This window comes from Argopecten irradians, chromosome 3, assembly GCF_041381155.1.
Source record: "Argopecten irradians isolate NY chromosome 3, Ai_NY, whole genome shotgun sequence".
Lineage (NCBI taxonomy): Eukaryota > Metazoa > Mollusca > Bivalvia > Pectinida > Pectinidae > Argopecten > Argopecten irradians.
Genome location: NC_091136.1, coordinates 62,192,753 through 62,208,612, shown reverse-complemented (window position 1 = coordinate 62,208,612; position 15,860 = coordinate 62,192,753). Strand labels below are relative to the sequence as shown.

Genomic DNA, 15,860 nt, shown 5'->3' with positions numbered 1-15,860 from the left:
ACTGGCCACTACTCCCTCATCATTTATGCTTTATGAGAAGCAGGTATAGAAGCTACCACTTTTAGAAATCATTAGTGTGTTGGGAGACCAGACCTACAAAGTTGATTCTTATTTGAATGGTACATATTAATTTTAATGTTTGTCCTACCTGTAAAACATACGATCTCCAAGTTCATCTGTTGGCATGGTGAATCGATTCTTGTAGTTAGAAAAGTTCCTAAAACAAGAAATAATCAAAGTCACAATAAGTTTATATGAAAATTTATACACTGCATGGTTAAAGCTGTACCATTATTTTGTTGATCCCATCTATATATGTGGTTGTGTCCATGAATGCTTAACCAAACAACCTTCACATGCTTTTGTGGGGTGACACCTACAGGATGTGACAAATGGAGGAATGATAACTCTTTACCGTCTCCATGGTATAAACAATCTTTTGTGGGGTGACACCTACAGGAGGTGACAAATGGAGGAATGATAACTCTTTACCGTCTCCATGGTATAAACAATCTTTTGTGGGGCGACACCTACAGGAGGTGACAAATGGAGGAAGATAACTCTTTACCGTCTCCATGGTATACAAACAATCTTTTGTGGGCGACACCTACAGGAGGTGACAAATGGAGGAATGATAACTCTTTACCGTCTCCATGGTATAAACAATCTTTTGTGGGGCGACACCTACAGGAGGTGACAAATGGAGGAATGATAACTCTTTACCGTCTCCATGGTATAAACAATCTTTTGTGGGGCGACACCTACAGGAGGTGACAAATGGAGGAATGATAACTCTTTACCGTCTCCATGGTAAAACAATCTTTTGTGGGGTGACACCTACAAGATGTGACAAACGGAGGAATGATAACTCTTTACCGTCTCCATGGTATAAACAATCTTTTGTGGGGCGACACCTACAGGAGGTGACAAATGGAGGAATGATAACTCTTTACCGTCTCCATGGTATAAACAATCTTTTGTGGGGCGACACCTACAGGAGGTGACAAATGGAGGAATGATAACTCTTTACCGTCTCCATGGTATAAACAATCTTTTGTGGGGCGACACCTACAGGAGGTGACAAATGGAGGAATGATAACTCTTTACCGTCTCCATGGTATAAACAATCTTTTGTGGGGCGCCACCTACAGGAGGTGACAAATGGAGGAATGATAACTCTTTACCGTCTCCATGGTATAAACAATCTTTTGTGGGGCGACACCTACAGGAGGTGACAAATGGAGGAATGATAACTCTTTACCGTCTCCATGGTATAAACAATCTTTTGTGGGGTGACACCTACAAGATGTGACAAACGGAGGAATGATAACTCTTTACCGTCTCCATGGTATAAACAATCTTTTGTGGGGCGACACCTACAGGAGGTGACAAATGGAGGAATGATAACTCTTTACCGTCTCCATGGTATAAACAATCTTTTGTGGGGCGACACCTACAGGAGGTGACAAATGGAGGAATGATAACTCTTTACCGTCTCCATGGTATAAACAATCTTTTGTGGGGCGACACCTACAGGAGGTGACAAATGGAGGAATGATAACTCTTTACCGTCTCCATGGTATAAACAATCTTTTGTGGGGTGACACCTACAGGATGTGACAAATGGAGGAATGATAACTCTTTACCGTCTCCATGGTAAGATAACAATCTTTTGTGGGGCGACACCTACAGGAGGTGACAAATGGAGGAATGATAACTCTTTACCGTCTCCATGGTATAAACAATCTTTTGTGGGGCGACACCTACAGGAGGTGACAAATGGAGGAATGATAACTCTTTACCGTCTCCATGGTATAAACAATCTTTTGTGGGGAGACACCTACAGGAGGTGACAAATGGAGGAATGATAACTCTTTACCGTCTCCATGGTATAAACAATCTTTTGTGGGGCGACACCTACAGGAGGTGACAAATGGAGGAATGATAACTCTTTACCGTCTCCATGGTATAAACAATCTTTTGTGGGGTGACACCTACAGGAGGTGACAAATGGAGGAATGATAACTCTTTACCGTCTCCATGGTATAAACAATCTTTTGTGGGGCGACACCTACAGGATGTGACAAATGGAGGAATGATAACTCTTTACCGTCTCCATGGTATAAACAATCTTTTGAAAACCCCAAAATACTGTTTTGTTCAGATTTATATGGACTTTTTATATGTAAAGCCTCAGTTTGTCAACTTTATTATTGAATTAGCTAGGGTGAAATAAACAGAACTCTGCGATGAAAATGAGAATTTTGGCATGTTTAACCCCAAATATTTCTGAAATCAGATTTTCCCCAAATATACCACGTAATCAAAGATGTAGATCTCAAAGAGGTTTATAAGTGTTCCAAGTTTCAGATTGTTGTATGGGCTCATTTTCTTTGTTCCCAAATCGCTGTTATATGCTGCCAACTATGTGATCTCTACCATGTATTAAATTTCATTCCGTCAGAATGATAACAAGAGTTATAATTTTAACATTTCCTACTTCATTTCAATCCATATTAGATAAGTATGATTGTGTGGCTGTTGGACTTACCCTTTCTCCTCGTGATTTCCAGGACACGTCATATAAGGCACGTGTGCTGCGATTGGCTGGATATTCTTCATAAAGCTATCACCCACATTTCCGTTATCCTGTGCAGAATTGGAGGCAAATCAGAAAAAGTCAAGTACTTTAAAGAGTTTCACATGATCATGATCGAGAAACACAGCAGTCTGTGTGATCATGTCCATTAATACGATAGTGTGCCCAAATTTAGGCCTCAGATACAACAAGAGATCCCAGAGGGATCTTTGCTTCCACCAAAGAATGATCTATGTCTGACAAACGAAAGAGGGATCTTTTCTCTGCTTTTCAAACTTTCACTACATATTACTACATATGAAATTTGAGAAAGATCATTTGAGAACTTTCTGAGATACATAACAGTAACAAACTTCAATTATCAAAATCCATGATAGCTACCTGACGGCCATCCTTTTGACGATCAATTCGAAAATGCAATATGCACAACTAAGGTCCTAGTGGAACTTACATATAAAATTTGAGACATATCACTTCAGTACTTTCTGAGAAATACTAGTAACAAGCTTCAACTATTCAAATTCAAGATGGCAGCCTGTCGGCCATCTTGTTCATCGATCGATACGAAAATGCAATATGCATAACCAGGGACCTAGGGAAACCCGCACATGAAATTTGAGACAACTCCCTTCAGTACTTTTTGAGAAATAGCGGTAACAAACTTCAATTGTCAAAATCCAAGATGGCGGCCTGTCAGCCATCTTGTTGACTGATTGTCCCGAAATGCAATATGCACAACTAGACCCCTAGGGGAACCTACATGTGAAATTTGAGAAAAATCCCTTCTGCACTTTCTGAGAAATAGCGGTAACAAGAATTGTTAACGGACGGAAGGACGGACCACGGACCACGGACGAAAAGCGATTTGAACAGCCCACCATCTGATGATGGTGGGCTAGACTAAAAATCTTTAGGCAAAGATGTAAACATTTGATTTACCCCTGCACTATGGCCATTCTTTCTAAACAATATCTATCTGAAAATGAGGTAAACAGACTGTAAAGCCTATACATGTATATAAGGTCAGTGTTAATGGGGTGGTCAGCAGAGACAAGAATACCAATTACATGGTAAGGAAGTAGATGGAGTTAGTGTTTCTACAGTTAAACCTCTGTATATTACTATATACATGGTAAGGAAGTAGATGGAGTTAGTGTTTCTACAGTTAAACCTCTGTATATTACTATATACATGGTAAGGAAGTAGATGGAGTTAGTGTTTCTACAGTAAAACCTCTGTATATTACTATATACATGTTAAGGAAGTAGATGGAGTTAGTGTTTCTACAGTTAAACCTCTGTATATTACTTTATACATGGTAAGGAAGTAGATGGAGTTAGTGTTTCTACAGTTAAACCTCTGTATATTACTATATACATGGTAAGGAAGTAGATGGAGTTAGTGTTTCTACAGTTTAACCTCTGTACATTACTATATACATGGTAAGGAAGTAGATGGAGTTAGTGTTTTTACAGTTGAATCTCTGTACATTACTATATACATGGTAAGGAAGTAGATGGAGTTAGTGTTTCTACAGTTAAACCTCTGTATATTACTTTATACATGGTATGGAAGTAGATGGAGTTAGTGTTTCTACAGTTTAACCTCTGTATATTACTAGTATATACATGGTAAGGAAGTAGATGGAGTTAGTGTTTTTACAGTTAAATCTCTGTACATTACTATATACATGGTAAGGAAGTAGATGGAGTTAGTGTTTCTACAGTTAAACCTCTGTATATTACTTTATACATGGTATGGAAGTAGATGGAGTTAGTGTTTCTACAGTTAAACCTCTGTATATTACTAGTATATACATGGTAAGGAAGTAGATGGAGTTAGTGTTTCTACAGTTAAACCTCTGTATATTACTATATACATGGTAAGGAAGTAGATGGAGTTAGTGTTTCTACAGTTAAACCTCTGTATATTACTAGTATATACATGGTAAGGAAGTAGATGGAGTTAGTGTTTCTACAGTTAAACCTCTGTATATTACTATATACATGGTAAGGAAGTAGATGGAGTTAGTGTTTCTACAGTTAAACCTCTGTATATTACTATATACATGGTAAGGAAGTAGATGGAGTTAGTGTTTCTACAGTTAAACCTCTGTATATTACTATATACATGGTAAGGAAGTAGATGGAGTTAGTGTTTCTACTGTTAAACCTCTGTATATTACTAGTATATACATGGTAAGGAAGTAGATGGAGTTAGTGTTTCTACAGTTAAACCTCTGTATATTACTAGTATATACATGGTAAGGAAGTAGATGGAGTTAGTGTTTCTACAGTAAACCTCTGTATATTACTAGTATATACATGGTAAGGAAGTAGATGGAGTTAGTGTTTCTACAGTTAAACCTCTGTATATTACTATATACATGGTAAGGAATTAGATGGAGTTAGTGTTTCTACAGTAAACCTCTGTATATTACTAGTATATACATGGTAAGGAAGTAGATGGAGTTAGTGTTTCTACTGTTAAACCTCTGTATATTACTAGTATATACATGGTAAGGAAGTAGATGGAGTTAGTGTTTCTACAGTTTAACCTCTGTATATTACTATATACATGGTAAGGAAGTAGATGGAGTTAGTGTTTCTACAGTTTAACCTCTGTGTATTACTATATACATGGTATGGAAGTAGATGGAGTTAGTGTTTCTACAGTTAAACCTCTGTATAGTACTATATACATGTTAAGGAAGTAGATGGAGTTAGTGTTTCTACAGTTAAACCTCTGTATATTACTATATACATGGTAAGGAAGTAGATGGAGTTAATGTTTCTACAGATAAACCTCTGTATATTACTTTATACATGGTAAGGAAGTAGATGGAGTTAGTGTTTCTACAGTTAAACCTCTGTATATTACTATATACATGGTAAGGAAGTAGATGGAGTTAGTGTTTCTACTGTTAAACCTCTGTATATTACTATATACATGGTAAGGAAGTAGATGGAGTTAGTGTTTCTACAGTTTAACCTCTGTATATTACTAGTATATACATGGTAAGGAAGTAGATGGAGTTAGTGTTTCTACAGTTAAACCTCTGTATAGTACTATATACATGTTAAGAAAGTAGATGGAGTTAGTGTTTCTACAGTTAAACCTCTGTATATTACTATATACATGGTAAGGAAGTAGATGGAGTTAGTGTTTCTACTGTTTAAACCTCTGTATATTACTATATACATGGTAAGGAAGTAGATGGAGTTAGTGTTTCTACAGTTTAACCTCTGTATATTACTAGTATATACATGGTAAGGAAGTAGATGGAGTTAGTGTTTCTACAGTTAAACCTCTGTATAGTACTATATATACATGTTAAGGAAGTAGATGGAGTTAGTGTTTCTACAGTTAAACCTCTGTATATTACTATATACATGGTAAGGAAGTAGATGGAGTTAGTGTTTCTACAGTAAAACCTCTGTATATTACTATATACATGTTAAGGAAGTAGATGGAGTTAGTGTTTCTACAGTTAAACCTCTGTATATTACTATATACATGTTAAGGAAGTAGATGGAGTTAGTGTTTCTACAGTTAAACCTCTGTATATTACTATATACATGGTAAGGAAGTAGATGGAGTTAGTGTTTCTACAGTTAAACCTCTGTATATTACTATATACATGTTAAGGAAGTAGATGGAGTTAGTGTTTCTACAGTTAAACCTCTGTATATTACTATATACATGGTAAGGAAGTAGATGGAGTTAGTGTTTCTACAGTTAAACCTCTGTATAGTACTATATACATGTTAAGGAAGTAGATGGAGTTAGTGTTTCTACAGTTAAACCTCTGTATAGTACTATATACATGTTAAGGAAGTAGATGGAGTTAGTGTTTCTACAGTTAAACCTCTGTATATTACTTTATACATGTTGAGTAAGTTAAGTTAAGGCAACCAAAGAAAGTGTGAGTTTCTGTTGGAAACAAAGACTTACCGAGTCCATATTGTAGGCAAAATCACCTGAAAAATAAAACTACTGTAAAGATGGGATTCTCAAATATAAACCAATCTTAGTTTGGATGTGAATGTTAGATACACAACAAACTAGCTTATACAGGCAAACAATTGAACTTATTCAGCATTTTTCTAACCATGTTTCTATGGCACTATGACATCTAAAGATGAATCTGAGCTGTTTTTACAGTTGATCTCACATGGCAATTTCATAGGAAAACAAAAGGAACCCATTTATACACGAGTTAAAATACTTCAGTTGTATTGTGAACTAGATGGTGTTAATTTGTAGCAATAATATTCAATAATGGACCGATATGTTATGATATAGTTTCCAAACCTGTAAATATAACTGCATACATTTTCAATATTCTTCACAGAAGACATACAGCTCCATACTTGTCCTTTTGTACAACTTTTCCTCATTACTTACCTACATAGAAGATGGCATCTATACATGTTCTGTACATCTTTTTCTTATTACATGTACTTACCTACATGAAAGATGGCATCTATACATGTTCTGTATATCTTTTCCTTATTACATGTACTTACCTACATAGAAGAAGAAGATGGCATCATACATGTTCTTCTGTACATCTTTTCCTTATTACATGTACTTACCTACATGAAAGATGGCATCTATACATGTTCTGTATATCTTTTCCTTATTACATGTACTTACCTACATAGAAGAAGAAGATGGCATCATACATTTTCTTCTGTACATCTTTTCCTTATTACATGTACTTACCTACATGGAAGATGGCATCATACATTTTCTTCTGTACATCTTTTCCTTATTACATGTACTTACCTACATAGAAGATGGCATCTATACATGTTCTGTACATCTTTTCCTTATTACATGTACTTACCTACATAGAAGATGGCATCATACATGTTCTATACAACTTTTTCCTTATTACATGTACTTACCTACATAGAAGATGGCATCATACATGTTCTGTACAACTTTTCCTCATTACTTACCAACATAGAAGATGGCATCATACATGTTCTGTACAACTTTTTCCTTATAACATGTACTGTCCTACATAGAAGATGGCATCATACATGTTCTTCTGTACATCTTTTCCTTATTACATGTACTTATCTACATGGAAGATGGCATCATACATTTTCTTCTGTACATCTTTTCCTTATTACATGTACTTACCTACATAGAAGATGGCATCTATACATGTTCTTCTGTACATTTTTTCCTTATTACATGTACTGACCTACATAGAAGATGGCATATATATATATGTTCTTCTGTACATCTTTTCCTTATTACATGTACTTACCTACATAGAAGATGACATCTATACATGTTCTTCTGTACATCTTTTTCTTATGAAGATGACATCTATACATGTTCTTCTGTACATCTTTTCCTTATTACATGTACTTACCTACATAGAAGATGACATCTATACATGTTCTTCTGTACATCTTTTCCTTATTACATGTACTTACCTACATAGAAGATGACATCTATACATGTTCTTCTGTACATCTTTTCCTTATTACATGTACTTACCTACATAGAAGATGGAATCATACATGTTCTTCTGTACATCTTTTCCTTATTACATGTACTTACCTACATAGAAGATGGCATCATACATGTTCTTCTGTACATCTTTTCCTTATTACATGTACTTACCTACATAGAAGATGGCATCTATACATGTTCTTCTGTACATCTTTTCCTTATTACATGTACTTACCTACATAGAAGATGGCATCTATACATGTTCTGTACATCTTTTCCTTATTACATGTACTTACCTACATAGAAGATGGAATCATACATGTTCTTCTGTACATCTTTTCCTTATTACATGTACTTACCTACATAGAAGATGGCATCTATACATGTTCTTCTGTACATCTTTTCCTTATTACATGTACTTACCTACATAGAAGATGACATCTATACATGTTCTTCTGTACATCTTTTCCTTATTACATGTACTTACCTACATAGAAGATGGAATCATACATGTTCTTCTGTACATCTTTTTCCTTATTACATGTACTTACCTACATAGAAGATGGCATCTATACATGTTCTTCTGTACATCTTTTCCTTATTACATGTACTTACCTACATAGAAGATGGCATCATATACATGTTCTTCTGTACATCTTTTCCTTATTACATGTACTTACCTACATAGAAGATGGCATCTATACATGTTCTTCTGTACATCTTTTTCTTATTACATGTACTTACCTACATAGAAGATGGCATCTATACTGTGTTCTTCTGTACATCTTTTCTTATTACATGTACTTACCTACATAGAAGATGGCATCATACATGTTCTTCTGTACATCTTTTCCTTATTACATGTACTTACCTACATAGAAGATGGCATCTATACATGTTCTTCTGTACATCTTTTCCTTATTACATGTACTTACCTACATAGAAGATGGAATCATACATGTTCTTCTGTACATCTTTTCCTTATTACATGTACTTACCTACATAGAAGATGGCATCATACATGTTCTGTATATCTTTTCCTTATTACATGTACTTACCTACATAGAAGATGGCATCATACATGTTCTTCTGTACATCTTTTTCTTATTACATGTACTTACCTACATAGAAGATGGCATCATACATGTTCTTCTGTACATCTTTTCCTTATTACATGTACTTACCTACATAGAAGATGGCATCTATACATGTTCTTCTGTACATCTTTTCCTTATTACATGTACTTACCTACATAGAAGATGGCATCTATACATGTTCTTCTGTACATCTTTTCCTTATTACATGTACTTACCTACATAGAAGATGGCATCTATACATGTTCTTCTGTACATCTTTTCCTTATTACATGTACTTACCTACATAGAAGATGGCATCTATACATGTTCTTCTGTACATCTTTTCCTTATTACATGTACTTACCTACATGGAAGATGGCATCTATACATGTTCTTCTGTACATCTTTTCCTTATTACATGTACTTACCTACATGGAAGATGGCATCATATACATGTTCTTCTGTACATCTTTTCCTTATTACATGTACTTACCTACATAGAAGATGGCATCTATACATGTTCTTCTGTACATCTTTTTCTTATTACATGTACTTACCTACATAGAAGATGGCATCTATACATGTTCTTCTGTACATCTTTTCCTTATTACATGTACTTACCTACATAGAAGATGGCATCTATACATGTTCTTCTGTACATCTTTTTCTTATTACATGTACTTACCTACATAGAAGATGGCATCTATACATGTTCTTCTGTACATCTTTTCCATTATTACATGTCACTTACCTACATGGAAGATGGCATCATACATGTTCTTCTGTACATCTTTTCCTTATTACATGTACTTACCTACATAGAAGATGGCATCTATACATGTTTTTTGTACATCTTTTCCTTATTACATGTACTTACCTACATAGAAGATGGCATCTATACATGTTCTTCTGTACATCTTTTCCTTATTACATGTACTTACCTACATAGAAGATGGCATCTATACATGTTTCTTCTGTACATCTTTTCCTTATTACATGTACTTACCTACATAGAAGATGGCATCTATACATGTTCTTCTGTACATCTTTTCCTTATTACATGTACTTACCTACATAGAAGATGGCATCATACATGTTCTTCTGTACATCTTTTCCTTATTACATGTACTTACCTACATAGAAGATGGCATCATACATGTTCTTCTGTACATCTTTTCCTTATTACATGTACTTACCTACATAGAAGATGGCATCTATACATGTTCTTCTGTACATCTTTTCCTTATTACATGTACTTACCTACATAGAAGATGGCATCATACATGTTCTTCTGTACATCTTTTTCCTTATTACATGTACTTACCTACATAGAAGATGGCATCATCATACATACATGTTCTGTATATCTTTTCCTTATTACATGTACTTACCTACATAGAAGATGGCATCATACATGTTCTTTGTACATCTTTTTCTTATTACATGTACTTACCTACATAGAAGATGGCATCTATACATGTTCTTCTGTACATCTTTTTCTTATTACATGTACTTACCTACATAGAAGATGGCATCTATACATGTTCTTCTGTACATCTTTTCCTTATTACATGTACTTACCTACATAGAAGATGGCATCTATACATGTTCTTCTGTACATCTTTTCCTTATTACATGTACTTACCTACATAGAAGATGGCATCTATACATGTTCTTCTGTACATCTTTTCCTTATTACATGTACTTACCTACATAGAAGATGGCATCATACATGTTCTGTATATCTTTTCCTTATTACATGTACTTACCTACATAGAAGATGGCATCTATACATGTTCTTCTGTACATCTTTTTCTTATTACATGTACTTACCTACATAGAAGATGGCATCATACATGTTCTTCTGTACATCTTTTCCTTATTACATGTACTTACCTACATAGAAGATGGCATCTATACATGTTCTTCTGTACATCTTTTTCCTTATTACATGTACTTACCTACATAGAAGATGGCATCATACATTTTCTTCTGTACATCTTTTCCTTATTACATGTACTTACCTACATAGAAGATGGCATCTATACATGTTCTTCTGTACATCTTTTCCTTATTACATGTACTTACCTACATAGAAGATGGCATCTATACATGTTCTTCTGTACATCTTTTCTTATTACATGTACTTACCTACATAGAAGATGGCATCTATACATGTTCTTCTGTACATCTTTTTCCTTATTACATGTACTTACCTACATAGAAGATGGCATCTATACATGTTCTTCTGTACATCTTTTTCTTATTACATGTACTTACCTACATAGAAGATGGCATCATACATGTTCTTCTGTACATCTTTTTCTTATTACATGTACTTACCTACATAGAAGATGGCATCTATACATGTTCTTCTGTACATCTTTTTCTTATTACATGTACTTACCTACATAGAAGATGGCATCTATACATGTTCTTCTGTACATCTTTTCCTTATTACATGTACTTACCTACATAGAAGATGGCATCTATACATGTTCTTCTGTACATCTTTTCCTTATTACATGTACTTACCTACATAGAAGATGGCATCTATACATGTTCTTCTGTACATCTTTTCCTTATTACATGTACTTACCTACATAGAAGATGGCATATATATATGTTCTTCTGTACATCTTTTCCTTATTACATGTACTTACCTACATAGAAGATGGCATCATACATTTTCTTCTGTACATCTTTTCCTTATTACATGTACTTACCTACATAGAAGATGGCATCTATACATGTTCTTCTGTACATCTTTTCCTTATTACATGTACTTACCTACATAGAAGATGGCATCATACATGTTCTTCTGTACATCTTTTCCTTATTACATGTACTTACCTACATAGAAGATGGCATCATACATGTTCTTCTGTACATCTTTTTCTTATTACATGTACTTACCTACATAGAAGATGGCATCATACATGTTCTTCTGTACATCTTTTCCTTATTACATGTACTTACCTACATAGAAGATGGCATCTATACATGTTCTTCTGTACATTTTTTCCTTATTACATGTACTTACCTACATATAAGATGGCATCTATACATGTTCTTCTGTACATCTTTTCCTTATTACATGTACTTACCTACATAGAAGATGGCATCATATACATGTTCTTCTGTACATCTTTTCCTTATTACATGTACTTACCTACATAGAAGATGGCATCTATACATGTTCTTCTGTACATCTTTTCCTTATTACATGTACTTACCTACATAGAAGATGGCATCTATACATGTTCTTTTCTATTACATGTACTATACAAATGTCTATCTTTGTCATCTTTTCTTATTACATGTACTTACCTACATAGAAGATGGCATCATACATGTTCTTCTGTACATCTTTTCCTTATTACATGTACTTACCTACATAGAAGATGGCATCTATACATGTTCTTCTGTACATCTTTTCCTTATTACATGTACTTACCTACATAGAAGATGGCATCATACATGTTCTTCTGTACATCTTTTCCTTATTACATGTACTTACCTACATAGAAGATGGCATCATACATGTTTCTGTATAATTCTTTCTTCCTTATTACATGTACTTACCTACATAAAGATGGCATCATACATGTTCTTCTGTACATCTTTTTCTTATTACATGTACTTACCTACATAGAAGATGACATCTATACATGTTCTTCTGTACATCTTTTCTTTATTACATGTACTTACCTACATAGAAGATGGCATCTATACATGTTCTTCTGTACATCTTTTTCCTTATTACATGTACTTACCTACATAGAAGATGGCATCATACATGTTCTTCTGTACATCTTTTCCTTATTACATGTACTTACCTACATAGAAGATGGCATCTATACATGTTCTTCTGTACATTTTTTCCTTATTACATGTACTTACCTACATATAAGATGGCATCTATACATGTTCTTCTGTACATCTTTTTCTTATTACATGTACTTACCTACATAGAAGATGGCATCATACATGTTCTTCTGTACATCTTTTCCTTATTACATGTACTTACCTACATAGAAGATGGCATCTATACATGTTCTTTCTGTACATCTTTTTCTTATTACATGTACTTACCTACATAGAAGATGGCATCATACATGTTCTTCTGTACATCTTTTCCTTATTACATGTACTTACCTACATAGAAGATGACATCTATTTATGTTATTGTGTACATCTTTTCTTTATCACATGTATTTACCTACATGGAAGATGGCATCTATACATGTTCTTCTGTACATCTTTTTCCTTATTACATGTACTTACCTACATAGAAGATGGCATCTATACATGTTCTTCTGTACATTTTTTCCTTATTACATGTACTTACCTACATAGAAGATGGCATCATACATGTTCTTCTGTACATCTTTTTCTTATTACATGTACTGACCTACATAGAAGATGGCATCTATACATGTTCTTCTGTACATCTTTTTCTTATTACATGTACTTACCTACATAGAAGATGGCATCATACATGTTCTTCTGTACATCTTTTCCTTATTACATGTACTTACCTACATAGAAGATGGCATCTATACATGTTCTTCTGTACATCTTTTTCTTATTACATGTACTTACCTACATAGAAGATGGCATCATACATGTTCTTCTGTACATCTTTTCCTTATTACATGTACTTACCTACATAGAAGATGGCATCTATACATGTTCTTCTGTACATCTTTTCCTTATTACATGTACTTACCTACAAAAGATGGCATCATACATGTTCTTGTGTACATCTTTTTCTTATTACATGTACTTACCTACATAGAAGATGGCATCATACATGTTCTTCTGTACATCTTTTTCTTATTACATGTACTTTCCTACAAAAGATGGCATCAATCATGTTTCTTTTCCTTATTACATGTACTTTCCTACATGGAAGATGGCATCTATACATGTTCTTCTGTACATCTTTTTCTTATTACATGTACTTACCTACATAGAAGATGGCATCATACATGTTCTTCTGTACATCTTTTCCTTATTACATGTACTTACCTACATAGAAGATGGCATCTATACATGTTCTTCTGTACATCTTTTCCTTATTACATGTACTTACCTACAAAAGATGGCATCATACATGTTTTTGTGTACATCTTTTTCTTATTACATGTACTTACCTACATAGAAGATGGCATCTATACATGTTCTTCTGTACATCTTTTTCTTATTACATGTACTTTCCTACAAAAGATGGCATCAAACATGTTTCTTTTCCTTATTACATGTACTTTCCTACATGGAAGATGGCATATATATATGTGTTCTTCTGTACATTTTTTCCTTATTACATGTACTTACCTACATAGAAGATGGCATCTATACATGTTCTTCTGTACATCTTTTCCTTATTACATGTACTTACCTACATAGAAGATGGCATCATACATGTTCTTCTGTACATCTTTTCCTTATTACATGTACTTACCTACATAGAAGATGGCATCTATACATGTTCTTCTGTACATCTTTTCCTTATTACATGTACTTACCTACATAGAAGATGGCATCTATACATGTTCTGTATATCTTTTCCTTATTACATGTACTTACCTACATAGAAGATGGCATCTATACATGTTCTTCTGTACATCTTTTTCTTATTACATGTACTTACCTACATGGAAGATGGCATCATACATGTTCTTCTGTACATCTTTCTCCAGACGGATGAGAGACCGGGCATTTGTTTTACCCATGTCTCCAAACAAGGCAATAGAAGGACTCCAGGCAGGGTCAGTCCTCTTAGACATGAAGTATAACAGATCGCTCATCTGGACCCCATCACCACAACTATAGACTGTAAACAGAATTTGGTTGGTTGGTGTTTATTATGCTTCTTTTTTTATTTTTCCTTGTACACTAAGCTCTTCAGTCCATAAATACTTCTTACAGTTAATTATTAAATAACTCCACATTATCCTCATCTTACAGATGTTTTATACAATTGGACCCTAGGTGATCTCCTTATATATAAACATCACAGCTCTTTTTAACATCATTAATATATGATGATTATAATGGATGCTTTAGTGTGTGCTTACAGTACTTTGTGGCTGGCTTGAGGTCTACTAGCGTTGTTCTGTGAATGTACTGTGTGTGGTTAACGTTTGATCCCTCGCTAGACTGAGAGAACTTGGAGGAGAATCCTGTAGCTGTGACAGCCAGAGTTGAGTCGAGTCCATATCTACACAAGGTTCCGTGGGAGACATTCTGGGTACTCCAGGTCACTACCATGCGACTAGGTTCAACTACAAGACGCAATACTGATCTCAGTATGGTACAAAACATCTTCTCAGACTGCATGATGATCAAATTAAGTTTTAATGAGATTTTTTAAAGATTCAATTATCCTACCTCAGTATTACATTACAGACAATTTAGTGTCAGTAACGAAATGTATACATGTAATCTACTTATAGAATTCTGTACATCTTGATACACGTACAGTACAATGAATCAACTTTCGCATGTGATTCACTAAGTGACAGTTTATCTCTGTTAACTAATATCTACAGAACACCATATATACTGGGATCAAGATACTAATAGTAATAGAGAAGTTGGCAATAGCTGATTGTCAGATTTTTTTATAGAGTAAAATAGTATTTTTTTTTAAATACTCACATCCTGTATATTTTTAAAATCATGTTGTAATTACACTCAGTAGT

General features: G+C 34.3%; 1 protein-coding gene across 1 annotated transcript in view; it reads right to left on the bottom strand.

Moving 5' to 3' along the window:
- LOC138319315 (acid phosphatase type 7-like) overlaps nucleotides 1-15,860 on the bottom strand; it is a 42,605-nt gene that overhangs the window by 21,832 nt on the left and 4,913 nt on the right. The window contains exons 2-6 of the mRNA XM_069262385.1: nucleotides 15,234-15,440; nucleotides 14,807-14,989; nucleotides 6,554-6,579; nucleotides 2,552-2,649; nucleotides 149-217 (exon numbers count right to left, since the gene is read on the bottom strand). Of these exons, the coding sequence (XP_069118486.1) occupies nucleotides 149-217; nucleotides 2,552-2,649; nucleotides 6,554-6,579; nucleotides 14,807-14,989; nucleotides 15,234-15,440 (583 nt within the window). The remainder of the gene's footprint in view (nucleotides 1-148; nucleotides 218-2,551; nucleotides 2,650-6,553; nucleotides 6,580-14,806; nucleotides 14,990-15,233; nucleotides 15,441-15,860) is intronic.